This window comes from Pelophylax lessonae, assembly GCF_965119305.1.
Source record: "Pelophylax lessonae genome assembly, chromosome: 1".
Classification (NCBI taxonomy): domain Eukaryota; kingdom Metazoa; phylum Chordata; class Amphibia; order Anura; family Ranidae; genus Pelophylax; species Pelophylax lessonae.
Genome location: NC_138768.1, coordinates 526,529,445 through 526,550,240, shown reverse-complemented (window position 1 = coordinate 526,550,240; position 20,796 = coordinate 526,529,445). Strand labels below are relative to the sequence as shown.

Below are 20,796 nucleotides of genomic sequence, written 5' to 3'. Positions count from 1 at the left end.
CTGCCATCCATGCCATGCCATTGCCATCCATTGCCTGCCATCCATGCCATGCCATTGCCATCCATGCCATGCCATCCATTGCCTGTCATCCATGCAATGCCATTGCCATCCATTGCCTGCCATCCATGCCATTGCCATCCATTGCCTGCCATCCATGCCATTGCCATCCATTGCCTGCCATGCCATCCATGATGATAATGATATCTGCTGCAGATATCATCATCATGGATGGATGGATGGACGGACCCAGGCCAGAACAGGTAGGTACAGGCAGGTCACGGTGCAAGATTTATCAAGTTACCCAGGCCGGGCCCAGACCAGAGTGTGCAGATATCATTATATATATCATCATGGATGGATGGATGATCCATCCATCCATGATGATATATATAATTATATCTGCACACTCTGGTCTGGGCCTGGCTTGGGATATTATTCTTGCACCGTGACCTGCCTGTACCTACCTGTTCTGGCCTGGCCTGGGTCCATCCATCCATCCATCCATCCATCATGATAATGATATCTGCACACTCTGGTCTGGGCCCGGCCTGGGTAACTTGATAAATCTTGCACGGTGACCTGCCTGTACCTACCTGTTCTGGCCTGGCTTGGGTCCATTCATCCATGATGGATGGATAGACCCAGGCCAGAACAGGTAGGTACAGGCAGGACATGTATGCTGGTCACTACATTGAAAGGGACATGTACGCTGGTCACTGCATTGAAGGGGGCATGTACGCTGGTCACTACATTGAAGGGGGCATGTACGCTGGTCACTACATTGAAAGGGACATGTACGCTGGTCACTACATTGAAAGGGACATGTACGCTGGTCACTACATTAAAAGGGGGCATGTACGCTGGTCACTACATTGAAAGGGGGCATGTACGCTGGTCACTGCATTGAAAGGGACATGTATGCTGGTCACTACATTGAAAGAGGGCATGTACACTGGTCACTACATTGAAAGGGGCATGTATGCTGGTCACTACAATGAAAGGGACATGTATGCTGGTCACTACATTGAAAGGGGGCATGTACACTGGTCACTACATTGAAAGGGACATGTATGCTGGTCACTACATTGAAAGGGGCATGTATGCTGGTCACTACATTGAAAGGGGGCATGTACACTGGTCACTACATTGAAAGGGACATGTATGCTGGTCACTATATTGAAAGGGACATGTATGCTGGTCACTACATTGAATGGGACATGTATGCTGGTCACTACATTGAAAGGGACATGTACACTGGTCACTTCATTGAAAGGGGGCCTGTTCGCTGGTCACTACATTGAAAGGGGCCTGTACACTGGTCACTACATTGAAAGGGGGCATGTACACTGGTCACTACATTGAAAGGGGGCATGTACACTGGTCACTACATTGAAAGGGACATGTACGCTGGTCACTACATTGAAAGGGGGCATGTACGCTGGTCACTGCATTGAAAGAGACATGTATGCTGGTCACTACATTGAAAGGGGCATGTACGCTGGTCACTACATTGAAAGGGGGCATGTACACTGGTCACTACATTGAAAGGGGGCATGTACTGTGGGGTTAGTGCTAGGGGGCCTGTACTGTGGGATTAGTGCTAGGGGGCCTGTACTGTGGGATTAGTGCTAGGGGGCCTGTACTGTGGGGTTTGTGCTAGGGGGCCTGTACTGTGGGGTTTGTGCTAGGGGGCCTGTACTGTGGGATTAGTGCTAGGGGGTCTGTACTGTGGGGTTTGTGCTAGGGGGTCTGTACTGTGGGGTTTGTGCTAGGGGGCCTGTACTGTGGGGTTTGTGCTAGGAGGCCTGTACTGTGGGATTAGTGCTGGCGGGGTCTGTACTGTGGGGTTTGTGCCACTCTCAGTCAGTGTATCCCATAATAGGGTGTCTCTCACAGTATATGCCATAATAGGGCCCCTGCTCCCTATTATGGGATATACTAGTACTGAGAGACCCCTTAATATGTGATATATTGGGAGAATTTGTTCACGCAAGCAAAATATAGGGGACAAATGGGTGGAGTCTATAAGGGGTGGGGCTTCTGATAAATGGCAGGGGTCAAAATAGAAGGGCGGGGTCTTGCGCCCCCCCATCTTAAAACTTCACCAGCCGCCACTGATTAGTGCTGGTGCGCCACCAAAAAAACACCCACTTCTGGAGCAGAAGGAATAGCGCCTGAGATGCACAAAGGGGGGCAGAAATGATGCCCTTAATATTATTAGTGCTGCTGCGCAAAAAAAAAAAAAATTGCTGCTGACACAGAAGGACGCACTAGCACTTGCAACAAAGAAGGGGGGGGTACTAATATTGCAGCGACAGAACCTGATGCTGCTAATATGTATATATATATACTGCACTATCTGATATTTCCTGCAATAGCTGATATCTGTATATATATATATACTGCACTGATATATCTTCCAATAGCTGATATATAATGTATATACACTGCACTATCTGATATACCCTCCAATAGCTTATATATATATATATATATATATATATATATATATATATATATATATACATACAGTGCCTTGCGAAAGTATTCGGCCCCCCTTGAACTTTGCGACCTTTTGCCACATTTCAGGCTTCAAACATAAAGATATAAAACTTTAATTTTTTGTGAAGAATCAACAACAAGTGGGACACAATCATGAAGTGGAACGAAATTTATTGGATATTTCAAACTTTTTTAACAAATAAAAAACTGAAAAATTGGGTGTGCAAAATTATTCAACCCCCTTAAGTTAATACTTTGTAGTGCCACCTTTTGCTGTAAGTCGCTTGGGGTATGTCTCTATCAGTTTTGCACATCGAGAGACTGAAAATTTTGCCCATTCCTCCTTGCAAAACAGCTCGAGCTCAGTGAGGTTGGATGGAGAGCGTTTGTGAACAGCAGTTTTCAGTTCTTTCCACAGATTCTCGATTGGATTCAGGTCTGGACTTTGACTTGGCCATTCTAACACCTGGAAATGTTTATTTGTGAACCATTCCATTGTAGATTTTGCTTTAGGTTTTTGGATCATTGTCTTGTTGGAAGACAAATCTCTGTCCCAGTCTCAGGTCTTTTGCAGACTCCATCAGGTTTTCTTCCAGAATGGTCCTGTATTTGGCTCCATCCATCTTCCCATCAATTTTAACCATCTTCCCTGTCCCTGCTGAAGAAAAGCAGGCCCAAACCATGATGCTGCCACCACCATGTTTGACAGTGGGGACGGTGTGTTCAGGGTGATGAGCTGTGTTGCTTTTACGCCAAACATAACATTTTGCATTGTTGCCAAAAAGTTTGATTTTGGTTTCATCTGACCAGAGATCCTTCTTTCACATGTTTGGTGTGTCTCCCAGGTGGCTTGTGGCAAACTTTAAATGACACTTTTTATGGATATCTTTAAGAAATGGCTTTCTTCTTGCCACTCTTCGATAAAGGCCAGATTTGTGGAGTATACGACTGATTGTTGTCCTATGGACAGAGTCTCCCACCTCAGCTGTAGATCTTTGCAGTTAATCCAGAGTGATCATGGGCCTCTTGGCTGCATCTCTGATCAGTCTTCTCCTTGTATGAGCTGAAAATTTAGAGGGACAGCCAGGTCTTCGTAGATTTGCAGTGGTCTGATACTCCTTCCATTTCAATATTATCGCTTGCACAGTGCTCCTTGGGATGTTTAAAGCTTGGGAAATCTTTTTGTATCCAAACCCGGCTTTAAACTTCTCCACAACAGTATCTCGGACCTGCCCGGTGTGTTCCTTGTTCTTCATGATGCTCTCTGCGCTTTAAACGGATCTCTGAGACTATCACAGTGCAGGTGCATTTATACGGAGACTTGATTACACACAGGTGAATTCTATTTATCATCATTAGTCATATAGGTCAACATTGGATCATTCAGAGATCCTCACTGAACTTCTGGAGAGAGTTTGCTGCACTGAAAGTAAAGGGGTTGAATAATTTTGCACGCCCAATTTTTCAGTTTTTTATTTGTTAACAAAGTTTGAAATATCCAATAAATTTCTTAAATAAATTACAGTTTTATATCTTTATGTTTGAAGCCTGAAATGTGGCAAAAGGTCGCAAAGTTCAAGGGGGCCAAATACTTTCGCAAGGCACTGTATGTATATATGTATATATATATATATATATATATATATATATATATATATATATCTATATATATATATATATATATATATATACTGCACAAGCTGATATATCCTGCAATAGCTGACAAATATATATATATATATATATATACTGCACTATCTGATATATCCTGCAATAGCTGATAAATATATATACTGCACTTTATGATATATCCTGCAATAGCTGATATATTCTGCACAAGCTGATATATCCTGCAATAGCTGATATATACTGTATATACACAGTATCTCAGAAAAATGAGTACACCCCTCACATTTTTGTAAATATTTTATTATATCTTTTCATATGACAACACTGAAGAAATGACACTTTTCTACAATGTAAAGTAGTGAGTGTACAGCTTGTATAACAGTGTACATTTGCTGTCCCCTTAAAATAACTTCACACACAGCCATTAATGTCTAAACCCCTGGCAACAAAAGTGAGTACACCCCTAAGTGAAAATTTCCAAATTGGGCCAAAAGTATAAATATTTTGTGTGGCCACCATTATTTTCCAGCACTTCCTTAACCATCTTGAGCATGGAGTTCACCAGAGATTCACAGGTTGCCACTGGAGTCCTCTTCCACTTCTCCATGACGACATCACGGAGCTGGTGGATGTTAAGAGACTTTGCGCTCCTCCACCTTCTGTTTTAGGATGCCACACAGATGCTCAATAGGGTTTAGGTCTGGAGACCTGCTTGGCCAGTTCATCACCGTTACCATCAGCTTTTTTAGCAAGGCAGTGATAGTCTTTGAGGTATGTTTGGGGTCGTTATCTTGTTGGAATACTACCCTGTGTGGCCCAGTCTCCAAAGGGAGGGGCTCTGCTTCAGTATGTCACAGTACATGTTGGCATTCATGGTTCCCTCATTGAACTGTAGCTCCCCAGTGCCGGCAGCACTCATGCAGCCCCAAACCATGACACTCCCACCACCAAGCTTAACTGTAGGCAAGACACACTTGTCTTTGTACTCCTCACCTGGTTGCCGCCATACACGCTTGACCTCATCTGAACCAAATAGGTTTATCTTGGTCTCATCAGACCATAGGACAAGGCTCCAGTAATCCATGTCCTTAATCTGCTTGTCTTCAGCAAACTGTTTGCAAGCTTTCTTGTGCATCGTCTTTAGAAGAGGCTTCCTTCTGGGACGACAGCCATGCAGACCAATTTGATGCAGTGTGCGGCGTATGGTCTGAGCAACTGACAGGCTGACCCCCCACCCCTTCAACCTCAGCTGCAATGCTGGCAGCACTCATACGTCTTTTTCCCAAAGACAACCTCTGGATATGATGCTGAGCATGTGCACTCAACTTCTTTGGTCGACCATGCCTGTTCTGAGTGGAACCTAGTCTGTTAAACTGCTGTATGGTCTTGGCCACCGTGCTGCTGCTCAGTTTCAGGGTCTTGGCAATCTTTTTATAGCCTAGGCCATCTTTATGTAGAGCAACAATTCTTTTTTTCAGATCCTCAGAAAATTCTTTACCTTGAGGTGCCATGTTGAACTTCCAGTGACCAGTATGAGAGAGTGAGAGTGATAACACTAAATTTAACACACCTGCTCCCCATTCACATCTGAGACCTTTTAACACTAACGAGTCACATGACACTGGGGAGTGAAAATGGCTAATGGGGCCCAATTTGGACATTTTCACTTAGGGGTGTACGCACTTTTGTTGCCAGCGGTTTAGAGATTAATGGCTGTGTGTTGAGTTATTTTGAGGGGACAGCAAATGTACACTGTTATACAAGCGGTACACTCCCTACTTTACATTGTAGCAGTGTAATTTTTCCAGTGTTGTCACATGAAAAGATAGAATACATTTTCTATTTACAAAAATGTGAGGGGTGTATTCACTTTTGTGAGATACTGTATACATACTGCACTATCTGAAATATCCTGCATGAGCTGATAAATATATATATATATATATATATATATATATATACACTGGCTGATCTATTAATGTATAAAATGCACAATTCACTAACTACCTGCCTAATCTCACTCTTATCTCGTTCTCTAACAGACTACACATGGCTGCTGTGTAAGTAGCCTTATATAGTGTGGGGTGTGGACTTAGCCCCTGAGCCATGATTGTCTAAAGTCACCCTGCCTTTGACCAATCGTGGCTCTGACGGGACATTGTGCTATGATTGGCCAAAGAATACAGGTCAAGGTGCATGCTTTGGCCAATCACAAGTACTTAATGCACTGCAGTTGCGCACTGCTTAGCACCTTCGGACTTATTGCTTCACTTGCACATTATTTAATCAGAGATGGCGTCTCTGCAATACTGTTGCACTTTATTAGGTGCTCATTTTTCGAATTGCACAATATTTTTTTAATTTATTATATATGTCATCATTTGTTTAATCACTGTTTTTTTCTACTATTTATTTGTAGCAGCGCTATCACATAGTTATATCAATTGTTTATCTTGTAGATGTGGGAACACATTCAGGTCGTAGCAGCAGTTTTTATAGATTCATCACTGTTGGTTCTTTAAGGGTAGAGCACAATTACATTTGTCTTTTAAGGCCCCTTTCACAGGGGCGGTGCGCAGACGGACTCCGTTTTGCTCAGCGGGGATCGATCCACTGAGCAGGCGGATGACAGCTCTGTCTCTGCTTACTTTCCCTCTATAGGAGATCGGATGAAAACGGACCGCCTGTCCGCTTTCATCTGATCTTATCCGATCCGATCATCCAGATGGATGGAAAATAGGGTTTCCATCTGTTCAAATTTCACAGACAGGATGGGATTGGATAGCAGCAGGTGTCAGCGTAGATGTCTCCACTGACATCCACTGCTCCATAGGGCTGCATTGAGCATCTGATCAGGTCCGCCTAAAAAACTGACAGGTGGACCGGATCGGAAAGCCCCTTTCAGCACTGTATAGGCTCTACTCGGCTCGGTTTGCTTTTCCACTAAGTCGTAAGTGGCTGGGATTACAACGATTCTATGACCAATCAGTGGTTAGTAGTGACATACAATCAATGCTGCATGCAAAGGATTGTGGGATATGGTATCGGTACGACCTGCTTGGAACCCCAACCAAGGTGGTACTGTTTAAGCGAGCTGTACCATGCAGTGGAAAAGCGCCGGTGTACCAAACCGTTCTAACGTACCATGCTGTACCATGCAGTGGAAAAGCGCCAAACCGATCTGTACCATGCAGTGGAAAAGCGCCATAAGTTTGTTTCTAGTTCTTGATTGTCAGTGTGCTGTGAGCTGGCTGATTGGTTACTGGGAGGAGCTGAGCTCTCTCACTCTAGGATCATATTATCAGACCAGCTCTCCTATTAAGTCAATAGTGAACTGTTTCATATGAATCAGTTCAGTCAGATGAATCGAATCATCCAGTTCACTGAAAAGAATCGATTCAAAAGAATGATTCGTTCATGAACTGTGGACATCATTATGAGGAACAATAACTAGGAAAATAGAGGAGGTAGGACCTCCCTGACCTGGCTGAGAGAAGATCTCAGAGTCATGGTGATGGCTCAATTCCATCCTATTCATTAACCACTTCACCACCTCCACCCATCTTCCCCAAATCTTCTTTTATGGCTATAACGCCAGACACTGAAACTTTCATTGAAATATATTACCCCAAAGCAGGGCTATTACTGGGGGGAGGGCAAGTGGGACAGGTGCCCTGGATGAAGTGTGTTTAGAGTACCCTCATCCGTTCCATCCACCCCATTCACACTTTGGACATCAAAGTCACAACCTATGTTTTCCAAAGATAACCATTCGTATATGTGCGACTTAACCACTTAAGCCCCAGCCCTATTTCGGACACTTTTTGTTTACAAGTTAAAATCAGTATTTTTTCCTAGAAGACTACTTAGAACCCCCAAACATTATATATATTTTTTTAGCAAAGACTCTGGAGAATAAAATGTCGGTCATTGCAATATTTTTTGTCACGCGGTATTTGCGATTTGCGCAGCGGTCTTTAAAACGAAATTTTTTTGGAAAAATTACGAAAAATCACATTTCACTGCATTTAAAAAATACTAAATAGTAAAGTTATCCCATTTTATTTGTATATTGTGAAAGATGATGTCACGCCAAGTAAATAGATACCCAACATGTTACGGTTTAAAATTTCGCACACCGTGGAATGGCGACAAACTACGGTCAATAGAAATCTCAATAGGCGACGCTTTAAATTTTTTTTAATGGTTACCAGTTTAGAATTAGAGTGTAGCTCTTTTTTTAAAATTATTGCTCACGCTCTGGTGATCGCGGCGATACCTCACATGTGTGGTTTGAACAGTGATTTCATTCGCGGCTCGACTTCCGTATACCTTTTCTTTCGTGCGCGAGTTAACTGTGACGGGGGCTGCTAAAAATTTTTTTTTCCTATTTATTTTATTGTTTTTTTTTTAACTTTATTACAGGTTTTTAAAAAAAAAAAAAAAAAATCTGATCACTTTTATTGCTGTCATAAGCAATGTAAACTATCCCTTGTGACAACAATATGCAGTGACAGGTACTTTTTATGGAGGGATCGAGGGTCTAAAAGACCCTAGACCCCTCCACTACACTTTCATGTATGCAAAACGCCGAAAACGGCACTTTTGCATACAGCCGTTTTTTAAATCTGCCGCCTTTTGCAGCAGAGTAACCTGGAAGTGACGTCATGGACGCCGCCTCCGGGTTACGTCATTGGAGACCCGATCAAAGCCGCTTCCGGCTTAAATCGGGGACTCCATCCAGCCGGCGGACGCGCTGGCTGGGTGCTCGGGTCTCCCGGTGGGACAGGAGGCCCGGGCAAAGTCATGGGAGGGGGGGGGGGACGTCACCTCCCGCTCACCCGGGTAACGATCGAGCGACTCTCGAGCCGCATCGGTCGTTACCGACGGAAAGCCGACCATCGGCTCTAAACCACAGTAGCGGGATGGTGCCTCTAGCTAGAGGCAACACCCCAGTATAACACCGCAAAGTTTGCCGACGTAGCCCTACGTCACTTTGCAGTAAGTGGTTAAAGCTGCAGCGACTTCAAAGTAGTTCATGCACTACATTGGTCTGACTTTCAAGCAACTTGAGGGCTATAGACTTATGCCAGTTTGCACAATAATAGCCCCCAGCGTTGGTGCCAGTTTATGTAAAAATAACTCCATCATTGGTGCCAGCTTACACAATAATAGCCCCCAGTATTGATGCCACATTCTGTGATAATGACCCCCAGCATTGGTGCCAGTTTACACAAAAACAACCCCCAGCATTAGTGCCAGTTTCTGTGAAAATGACCCCAGGATTGGTGCCAGTTTACACAATAATAACCCTCAGCATTGGTGCCAGTTTATGTAAAAATAACCCCAGCATTGGTGCCAGTTTACACTTTAATAACCCCCAGCATTGGTGCAAGTTTACACTTTAATAACCCCCAGCAATGGTGCCAGTTTACACTTTAATAACCCCCAGCAATGGTGCCAGTTTACACAATAGTAACCCCCAGCATTGGTGCCAGTTTCTGTGATAATCACCCCAGCATTGGTGTCAGTTTACACAATAATAACACTCAGCATTGGTGTCAGTTTATGTAAAAATAATCTGAGCATTGGTGACAGTTTATGTAAAAATAACCCCAGCATTGGTGCAAGTTTACACTCCAATAACCCCCAGCATTGGTACCAGTTTACACAATGTTAACCCCCAGCATTGGTGGCAGTTTCTGTCATAATGGCCCCCAGCATTAGGGCCAGGTTAGGTAAAAATTACCCCAGCAATTTGCACATGAATTACACATTAATAACCGCCAGCATTCATACCACGTTATGTGATAATGACCCCCAGCATTGTTGCCAGTTTATGTAAAAATATGTTTGCAAATGTGTGCTAACTAAACCCCTGTTTTTAATACTGTTAGGTTAATTCGGTTGATAAGCAAACTGGTTGGTGAATTGAGCTGGGAATTTTCTGATTTTGTCTTGTATGCGTTGCCCCTCCATGTGCTCTTTGCTATGAAGGATAGTTGGGTGCAGGGGCCAGTTTGTTGGTTGTTGATGCATACTGGTGAGTGGACAAACTGGATGCCTTTGCTGCCATTGTGCTATGAGCTGGGCGTCCACTGTGCTTCCAAGTGCCTTTAAGGAGAGTTGGGCTACCTCCAGGCTCACCTGCCATCTATCTATCAATCAGAGTCCATGTGCTTCCACTGTGGAGAATCTCATAAATTTACAGTTAGGACTGCAGGTAATACAGGGTGCCGTGAAGTGGCCCTGCAGCTTACACATGCGTTTGCAAATGTGTGCTAATTAAACCCCTGTTTTTAACGCATACTGTTAGGTTAATTCGGTTGGTAAGCAAATTGGTTGGTGAATTGAACTGGGAACTTTTTCTGATTTTGTCTCATATGTAAAAATAATCCCAGCATGTTAACCCTCAAAAGTTGAATGAAAGTTGTACCTGAATGTTATACAATGCAACAGTGAGTCTGACTTTGCAGAAGCACAACAATTCCCAGCCAAAGCTGTGTCAAAGTTGCACTCCAAAGTCGCCCAACTTTTGGAGTCATGCAAGTGTGAATGGAGCCTTACTGAGCTGCCCTGATGCCCCACCTAAAAAGAAGAGAAGTGATGTCTACTTAGGAAGATATGTCGGCAGAAGTAGCTGTATAAGACAATCAGGCAACCACAGCAGGGGAAGGGCAGTTAGGCATCTTCACCCCGGCAGCAGATGATCCTGTCCTGGAGCTAGTGTAAGGACAAGGTCATCTGATGCCCAGGGCAAAAATGGCAAACTGCACCCGCCCCGCCCCCCCCTCCCCAGATTTTGTGGCCATTTTAGCAACAATAACCCCAAACATTGGTTGTGTGGTTATGAGTAAGCGACTGGTAATGTCGTGAAACGCGTCAACCTTGTCTGCTTGTACACTGTCTGTCACTTGATTTTATTGGAACAATAAAGGAAACATCTTTGATTTCAAGAAATATCTCTACCAGAGTGCGGTCAATCCTCTCACATTCCCCAACATTGGTGCCAGTGACTGCAATGATTACCCTCAGCATTCGTGCCAGTGACTACAATGATTACCCTCAGCATTTGTGCCAATTTATGCAACAATAACCCTCAGCATTAGTGCCAGTTTGCACATAAATAACCCCCAGCATTGATGCCAGTTTCGATTATAATGACCCCCGGCATTGGTGTCAGTGTATGTAAAAATAACCCCAACATTGGTGCCAGTTTCACAATAATAACCCTCTGCATTGGTGCTAGTTTATGTAAAAAAAAAATAAATAACCCCAGCATTAGTGCCAGTTCATGTAAAAATAACCCCCAGCATTGGTGCCAGTTTACACAATAATAACACCCAGCATTGGTGCCAGTTTTTGTGATAATGACCCCAGCATTGGTGCTAGTTTACACAATAATAACCCTTAGCATTGGTGCCAGCTTATGTAAAAATTTACCCAGCAACAGTGCCAGTTTATGTAAAAATAACCCCAGCATTGGTGCCAGTTTACACATTCGTAACCCTCAGCACTGATGCAACAATCTGTGATAATGATCCCGAGCATTGGTGCCAGATTATGTAAAAATAACCCCAGCATTTGTGCCAGTTTACACAATAATAACCCCCAACATCGGTGACAGTTTTTGTGATAATGACCCTAGCATTGGTGCCAGTTTAAACATTATCCCCCTTAGCATTGGTGCCAGTTTATGTAAAAAATAAACCGATCATTGGTGCTAGCTTACACAATAATAGCCCCAGCAATGATGCCAGTTACTGTGATAATGACCCCTGGCATTGGTGCCATTTTATGTAAAAATAACCCCAGCATTGGTGCCAGTATGCACAATAACAACCCCCAGCATTGGTGCATATTTATGTAAAAATAACCACACCATTGGTGCCAGTTTACACATTAGTAACCCCCAGCACTGATACCACTTTCTGTGATAATGACCCCCAGCATTAGTGCCAGTTTATGTAAAAATAACCCCTCAATTGGTGTAAAAGCAACATCACCCTGAACACACCATCCCCACTGTTAAACATGGTGGTGGCAGCATCATGGTTTGGGCCTGCTTTTCTTCAGCAGGGATAGGGAAGATGGTTAAAATTGATGGGAAGATGGATGGAGCCCAGTGTTAATTTTGGCTGCAAATTTCAATTTAGTTTTAGTCTTAGTCTTAGGACTAAAATGGCATTTTAGTTTTAGTCCCATTTTAGTTTCCTGCAAGTGTTTTAGTTTTAGTCGTATTTAGTCGACTAAAACGTCCTACATTTTAGTCGACTAAAACGTCCTACATTTTAGTCGACTAAAACGTCCTACATTTTAGTCGACTAAAACGTCCTACATTTTAGTCGACTAAAACGTCCTACATTTTAGTCATCTATAATCGAATGGGTGTAGTTCAATTGTAATTTGTAATGCATTATTTAAGCATTTCTCTACAATTTCCAAACTCATTATATACTACTGGTGGTCCTGGAGTGAAAAATCAAATATGTTATTATTTATGGTATTAAGCTTTGAGCATGCACCAGTGTTAATTTTAGCAGCAAATTTCGATTTAGTTTTAGTTATAATCTTTTGACTAAAATGCCATTTTAGTTTTAGTCGTATTTTAGTCATCTGAAATGTTTTAGTCGTATTTTAGTCAACTAAAATTGTGTTAATTTAGTCGACGAAAACGTTTTAGTCGACGAAATTAACACTGATGGAGCCAAATACAGGACCATTCTGGAAGAAAACCTGATGGAGTCTGCAAAAGACCTGAGACTGGGACGGAGATTTGTCTTCCAACAAGACAACGATCCAAAACATAAAGCAAAATCTACAATGGAATGGTTCACAAATAAACATATCCAGGTGTTAGAATGGCCAAGTCAAAGTCCAGGCCTGAATCCAATCGAGAATCTGTGGAAAGAACTGAAAACTGCTGTTCACAAACGTTCTCCATCCAACCTCACGGAGCTCGAGCTGTTTTGCAAGGAGGAATGGGCAAAAATTTCAGGCTCTCGATGTGCAAAACTGATAGAGACATACCCCAAGCGACTTACAGCTGTAATCGCAGCAAAAGGTGGCACTACAAAGTATTAACTTAAGGGGGCTGAATAATTTTGCACACTCAATTTTTCAGTTTTTTATTTGTTAAAAAAGTTTGAAATATCCAATAAATTTCGTTCCACTTGATGATTGTGTCCCACTTGTTGATTCTTCACACAAAATTACAGTTTTATATCTTTATGTTTGAAGCCTGAAATGTGGCAAAAGGTCGCAAAGTTCAAGGGGGCCGAATACTTTCGCAAAGGCACTGTACTTTTTCCAAGGAATTGCTCTTGTATGACAGCGTGTATGGACATATGCGTGTGCAGCAGCTGCTTCCAGGTTGTAGACAACATTGTCTTTTTTATTTTTTTGTAGGTGTGGTTACGGTAACTATACTATAAAACTATACTGTAGAATTCTATCCAATTTGATGTGTGTCAATAAAATCAGTTGTTTTTTCATCAACAGTCGTGTCCCTGTGTGACCTTCTTTGTTGAGATTTATCTTCCTTTACATAGGTTTGGCATTTGGTCACAGACTACACCACATTATTTATTTACGAAGTAATGGGAAAAGGTGACTGGTTGATACAGCTGTGATATTTGTACCTGCAGTAGATCCTAGATTACTCCTTGCTTTAATTACAGTTTCTGCTATAATGACCCCCAGCACTGGTGCCAGTTTATGTAAAAATTTACCCAGCATCGGTGCCAGCTTACACAATAATACCCCCCAGCATTGGTGCGTTTATGTAAAAATAAACCCAGCACTGGTGCCAGCTTACACAATAATACCCCCCAGCATTGGTGCGTTTATATAAAAATAAACCCAGCACTGGTGCCAGCTTACACAATAATACGCCCCAGCATTGGTGCCAGTTTATGCAACAATAACTCCAGCACTGGTGCCAGTTTATACAATAACTCCAAGCATCGGTGCCAGTTTACACATTAATAACTCCCCAGCAAAGATGCCAATTTCTGTGATTACGACTTCCAGCACTGCTGCCAGTGTATGTAAAAATAGCCCCACCATTGGTGCCAGTTTGCACAATAACCAGCAGCATTGGTGCATATTTATGTAAAAATAAACCCCAGCATTTGTGCCAGTTTACACATTAGTAATCCCCAGTACTGATGCCACTTTCTGTGATAATGACCCCCAGCATTGGTGCCAGATTATGTAAAAAAATAACCCCAGCATTGGTGCCAAATTACACAATAATAACCCCCAGCATTGGTGCCAGTTTCTGTGATAATGACTCCAGCATTGGTGCCAGTTTAAGCAATAATAACTCTTCGCATTGGTGCAAGTTTTTGTAAAAATAACCACAGCATTGGTGCCCAAGTTACACTTTAATAATCCCCAGCATTGTTGCCAGTTTCTGTGATAATGACCTCCAGCATTGATGCCAGTTTTATGTAACAATAAACCATGCATTGGTGCTAGCTTACACAATAATAGCCCCTAGTATTGATGCCAGTTGCTGTGATAATGACCCCCGGCATTGGTGCATATTTATGTAAAAATAACTCCAGCATTGGTGCCAGTTTAAACTGTAGTAACCCCCAGCACTGATACCACTTTCTGTGATAATGACCCCCAGCATTGGTGCCAGTTTCTGTGATAAATGACCCCAGCATTGGTGCCAGTTTAAACAATAATAACCCTCAGCATTGGTGCCAGTTTATGTAAAAATAACCCCGCAATCGGTGCCAGTTTACATATTAAATAACCCCCAGCATTCATGCCAGTTTATGTAAAAATAACCCCAGCATTGGTGACAGTGTTCACAATAATAACCCCCAGCATTGGTGCCAGTTTATGTGATAAGTGACCCCAGCATTGGTGCCAGTTTAAACAATAATAACCCTCAGCATTGGTGCCAGTTTATGTAAAAGTTTATTTTATTTACACATTTATAACTGCCAGCATTCATGCCACTTTCTGTGATAATGATCCCTGGCATTGGTGCCAGTTTAAACAATAACCATCAGCATTGGTGCCAGTTTATGAAAGAATAACCCCAGCATCGGTGCCAGTTTATACAACTCTGAGCATTGGTGCCAGTTTACACAATAATAACCCCCAGCAAAGATGCCAATTTCTGTGATAATGACCCCCACCATGAGTGCCAGTTTACACATTTTAGAAAAGGCTCAGGGACCATTTCCCTGCACTTTCCACGTGTACAGTAGCCCATTCAAACTGAATAGGCTGCTGTGCCCGTGGGATACACGACTGCAGGGAAAACACATACATGTAACATTAGCCTTAGGGGCTTACCTACAGTCATCTGGCCCAACCTTTTTCAACCAATCAATGCCCAAAAATTATATTCAAGTCAGTGGGTAGATCAAGACTGCCTTTTAGTTACACATTGTGAAACATTACAACCTTCTAACCACTGGGGTCGTAACAACCAATGACATTACTTGCACAGCATTCTTGTTTGCCCCTCCCATGCCCCTGTCAGTCATTACTAGGGTCACATTAGCTGAGTGAGAAACTGAGGGAGAATAGAAACATTGGAACACTAATCAGTACCAGTGTGCAAAGGTGAATTTGCTTTGGAACAAATCAGGCTGCCTTGACGGAAGAAAGGTTGAGAAACACTAATTTGGCCTAATTTTCATTTTACCAGAAGGTGGCGCTATAAAACCCATGGCAATATACTGTTCCTGTGTCTCTCAATGGATGATAAAGAAACAGCTTTGTGAAATTAGGCCCAATGATCGGAAAATTCTTTGTCCCAGGTGCAATTATTTGTCCAGTCATCACAAAGCACTACAGAGATCACACAGACTAGAGGCATATCAGTAGTCATCAGTAACCTTTATTTCTTTAATGCCATTTTTTCTTTTGTGATGGTGCCAACATGGAAGAAGCAATGCTCACTAAGGCTAGAGATACACAGGCGATTTTTACAGTCACACAATCAATTGCATAAAATGGCTCAAGTGACCAACAGTCTCGTATTTAAATGACAAATGATCAAGCAAAGCTACAATTCCATTGTGTTGCGCATACTGTAAGCAGTTAAACAGTTCCAGAAATGAATGGGCTGGGTAATTAACTTCATTTTATATGTGATCCCCAACCAATGGTCTTTTGCTTTTCTAATTGGAATTGCTTGTCTCACCTCTGCAGAATCCCCTAAAATTCATGCGATTTGTTTCAGTCTCCAAGTTCAAAAATTGCCTGTGTAGCCCTAGCCAAAGTCCTCTTGGGTTTTACAACATAGAACAAATAGTAAAAATGCTAAAGACATTTTTCATTTCTATTTTCCTTCTAGATTAACAAATGGAAACAGTTCCTAACTGCTTACAAACCTCAATATTCATGCAATGTTACAAAAGCTGGTGGAATAAAAGACTTAAGCCCAACTCCAGCAAAACTATTCTTTTTTTAGATTTCAGTAACAGTCTGTGAGCCCACTGGGGTATTTAGACTCACTTTGTGCCCCTAGGTCAGCAAAAAAGAAAGAAAGAAGGGCAACTGCCACAGGAGATGTACAGATGGCAATTAAATATCCAACATTTTCAACCCTTCCAAACTCTTTTTGCAGTCTCTATCCCGATAAAGCTTCTTTCCATCAAGTTCTGTCCTACTGAAACCTTGTTGGCAGAACATGAAGAAAAATTTCCATGTGGGAATTCATGCAAAAAAAAAAAAAATGTAACCTATCCCCAAATTTTTCAAAACGATTGTAAACATTTTGGCTGGACATGGGCTTTAAAGCTACAGAAGAGTGACATAAATGGCCTACTGATCAAAAGGTTTTCTACCTTCCAGTGGTTTAAAATGAATCCAAAAACAATATTTTAGGTCTGGATAGTCACTAGGGACTTGTTGCACCCATACATCCAATAACAGGTCAGTACATTAGCATGGCCTCCTCCTTGCTACAACTATGCATTTCTGTATCAGTCAAGGCTAGCTTAGCCAGCTACCTCTTATGCCTTGTTTCCACTGAGCGGTACGGTTCAGTTCGGTACTGTACACCTTGATCAGGCTTGCGTTTCCACTGCCAACAGTATAGCTCCACCCTGTTGGTACGGTACTAATGTGCTTGGTACCCCAACGAAAGGGTACCAAAAAAGTGGTATGGTAAGGTTCGGAATTAGGGTACCATTCACAACATTTGACAATGGAAACAGCAAGAATTGAGTACCGAACCATACTGTACCGCTCAGTGGAAACATTGGAGGCATTATGCTGATCATACATGGCACCACTCCGCAAGCTGAAAATTGAAGGAGACCAATAGAAAAGTCTTGGAAGAATAGTGACTGCAGCCAATCATGTTTAGGTATTCTGACAGCAACGGAAGCCAGAAGGGGAAGATTTTTCCTTCAAGGTTTAGGATGGATGGGAAAAGCTCTGGATTTCTCTTGTTCAGTTTATGGGGCTGAGCGAAAGAAATCTTAACGTGTATGGTTGGCCTTAGGGTTCAAATCTGACCATACAATCTATGTAGTATCTTCTTTAAAGTGGAAGTTCCGCCAAAAACCTAACTAACTCTAAACCTACTCTCAGCCAAATTCTAAGCCTAATCTATCTAGCCCTGTAAAGAAAAGATCGCTATGCTTACCTGTTCTGCAGTCGCTCAGGTCTGGTCTAATGCCAGGTTGTTCGTGGCTGCTTCAGTGTGTTGGAGTGTCAGCCGACAACAGAAGCCCTATTGTAAGTCAATGAGTGACGTCACTGCCAGCCAGCTGTCTCGTTCTACACAGCAGTTGGCACTGGAGAACAGACCGGATTGACTTAGAGAAGCATAGCAAATTTTTTCTTTACAGGGTTAGATAGATTAGATTTAGAATGTGACTTAGAGTAGATTTAGCATTATATAGGTTTTGGCTGAACTTACACTTTAATTTACCACAACTATGTAAAATAAGGGCAGTCCTAAACTTTTCAAACAATTTCAATCAATCCAATTGGGTAGGCCATAGCTGTTGGCAGATATGGAGATTGCACCTTTAAAGCCTATTAAAGGCTTTAAAGACAAAAAAATGCAAAGAAAAAAAATCATAAATAAAAAAATACCCCCTTACAGCAATTGAGGGTCATTTGGAGCAAAGAGCCTTTTCCTTCTTGTACTAGTTATTTATGAATTATGATACACACCAGGCAAAAAATACAAACCTTTGTGTTTACAGTATAATATAAGAAATGCCTGGTACACTGATGTACAATAAAGTGCGAACAATTATATTATTATCCCTGAAAAATAAAGTAAAAAACGAAATAAACCACAACCAACATAACATGAAACAAAATAAAATATTATAAGGGTCTTAGTTACTCTTATTCTATCCACAACTAAAAACTTTGCCTTTACAAACACACACACGCACGCACGCACGCACGCACACACACTATGCAACGGATTAGAAAAATTCAGTACCCTATAGCGATGACCATTACAGTTTGTGCATATAGAAGGATTTCACAGTACAGAATCACATTTGGAAAAGTTAAAGTAGAAATGAGAAACCAAAATCTTCCATCCAGATCTATACATGAACATTCTATGTAAGTATATTAACTGTCCACACATTTATTTTATATATCTCCACTAGGGGGTGGACCATATAGAGTTTTCTTCCTCTGATGTTCCCCATACATAGGATCTTTCATCTTCTTTTTGTTCCCCCGAAGCCTGAAAAGGGAGAAAAAAAAAATTAGAACAGTTCAGAGAAGAGAATTTATCATAGACTTGTATATATATATTTTTTAGGACTAAAAATAATATATATTTTTTAAATAAACAATATAGACTTTAGTTAGTTAAATGTTCCCTGTTCAGAAACCGAAGATCATGGGCTTTCTGAAAAAGAAAAAAAAAAAAAAAAAAAAAAAAGAAAAAAATGATACCAACTATATTTTTTAAGAGACTTGCAAACCCGGTTCTACAATAACATTAAACTGAAAAAGTCACTGTGCCCATTCAGGGCAAAGCCACACGGATAAGCTCATCCTCCTCAGCATATTATACTTACAGTTCCATGATTCCTTAGCACTATCCCACGCCTAAAATTCTCCATTGGTGAGCTTTGGTGCCGTATCCTACCCAAGTGTGTGATGTCACTGTCTCTCACATGACCGTCTTTGGGCCTAGCGATTAGTTGCTTCTTCTAGAGAGCTGTTACAGATATGCTCTCCCATACTTGGAAGCCCAGCTTAAAGAGAAGTATGGGGTTTCCTTTCCCCCCCCCCATGTATACTTACCTAGGTGGCTGCAGCATCGGTCCAACGCTGCATCTTCCCCCCGGCGCCTTTACACTGAGAACCGCTTGGTTCTCACCAGTTGCGGCTGGTGTATCCCCCCCCCCATCCATGCGTCCAGCCCCCTAATCTACATGCGGGGCGCCGGACGCATGGAGTTCAGTGGGGCTTTTTTTTTTTTTTTCTTTAACTTTTTTTTTCTTTAACCAGGTGACTAGAGCCAGAGGCTCTCACAGGCTAAAAAAAGGGTGGGATCGGAGTGCAGAGCCCACCCACTTGTGTGACAATAGAGAATGAATATTCGCTATTGTCACACGGATCTGCCTCCTGGCCAATCAGGAAGCGGGTTCTGAGACCTGTTTCCTGATTGGCCGAAAGTAGAAGCCATGCCATTGGGCATGGGGGAGTAGACGCTTCTACTGAGAGGGAAGAACCCGAAGCTGAAGCTGCCGCCGCTGAGGGTGAGCGAGCCGTGCGGGGGTCCGGGGTCCTGGTGTGGGCCTGGTCTGCGGCCTGGGGGGGGGGTTGTATGGGGCAGTCCGTCTGCTGCCCCCCCTGGCCCATGGAGCACCAGCCGCCACTGGTTCTCACAGCTCCCCAAGCAGAGAGCTGCTGACTGCCTCCTCCTCATGCGCTGAGCTGTGGAGGGGCGGAGCAGCCGACTCAGGCTCTCAGCCGCTCACTGAGAGTCTGAGCTGGGTGTCAGTCCAGGCAGCTGGCAGATCCAGACTCCATTGTCGTGATGATGCGGTGCCTGGACCAATTTCTGTGACGTCAGCAGGAAGCAGACTTCAGCCCGCTCTCTGCTGAAAATGGGTCACAGGAGTGCAGAATGAACTGCCCTCTTGTAATCCATAGGAGATGTACAGCCAAATGAGCTTTGGCTGTACATCTCCTTTAGTTAGCGAAGCACAGCAATAACTCCCAGCAGAGCAGGTAGGACCGGCAGTCACAGTGAATTGGTGAATATATCTTACTGGGAGTGGACTATCAGGAGGCACTGTCACTTAACTGGATGTGTAAAGCAGAAGTGTCTCCTTAATCCTGAATGCCAAGCACAAAAACTAAATTTAACCACTTGCCGACCGCCCGCCCCGGTTTACTGCGGCAGGCTGGCTCGACTGCGCGAAACGACGTAGGGGTACGGCGGTCGTGCTAGGGGACGAGTGTGCACCACCGCGCTCCCATCCCCACTAGGCAGTGGGGATGCTGATCCATGGGACCGGCAGCCGTGATTGCCACCAGGCAATCCCCACTGAGAGAGAAAGGGCGATCAGCTATTGTAAACACTGCTGACCGTTCTTCTCTCTGAAATGATTACAGAGTGCCTGTTATCCTTCTATATAGGATCACAGGTCTCTGTTAGAAAACACTCCCATAGGCTCACACTTAACCCTTTGA

General features: G+C 42.8%; 1 protein-coding gene across 1 annotated transcript in view; it reads right to left on the bottom strand.

Moving 5' to 3' along the window:
* Window positions 1–18,726: 18,726 nt before the first annotated feature.
* The window catches only part of SARAF (store-operated calcium entry associated regulatory factor), a 33,130-nt gene continuing 31,060 nt past the window's right edge, over window positions 18,727–20,796 (bottom strand). Inside the window, exon 6 of the mRNA XM_082243354.1 lies at window positions 18,727–18,829. Coding sequence (XP_082099480.1) covers window positions 18,804–18,829 — 26 coding nt within the window. The 3' untranslated portion in view covers window positions 18,727–18,803. The remainder of the gene's footprint in view (window positions 18,830–20,796) is intronic.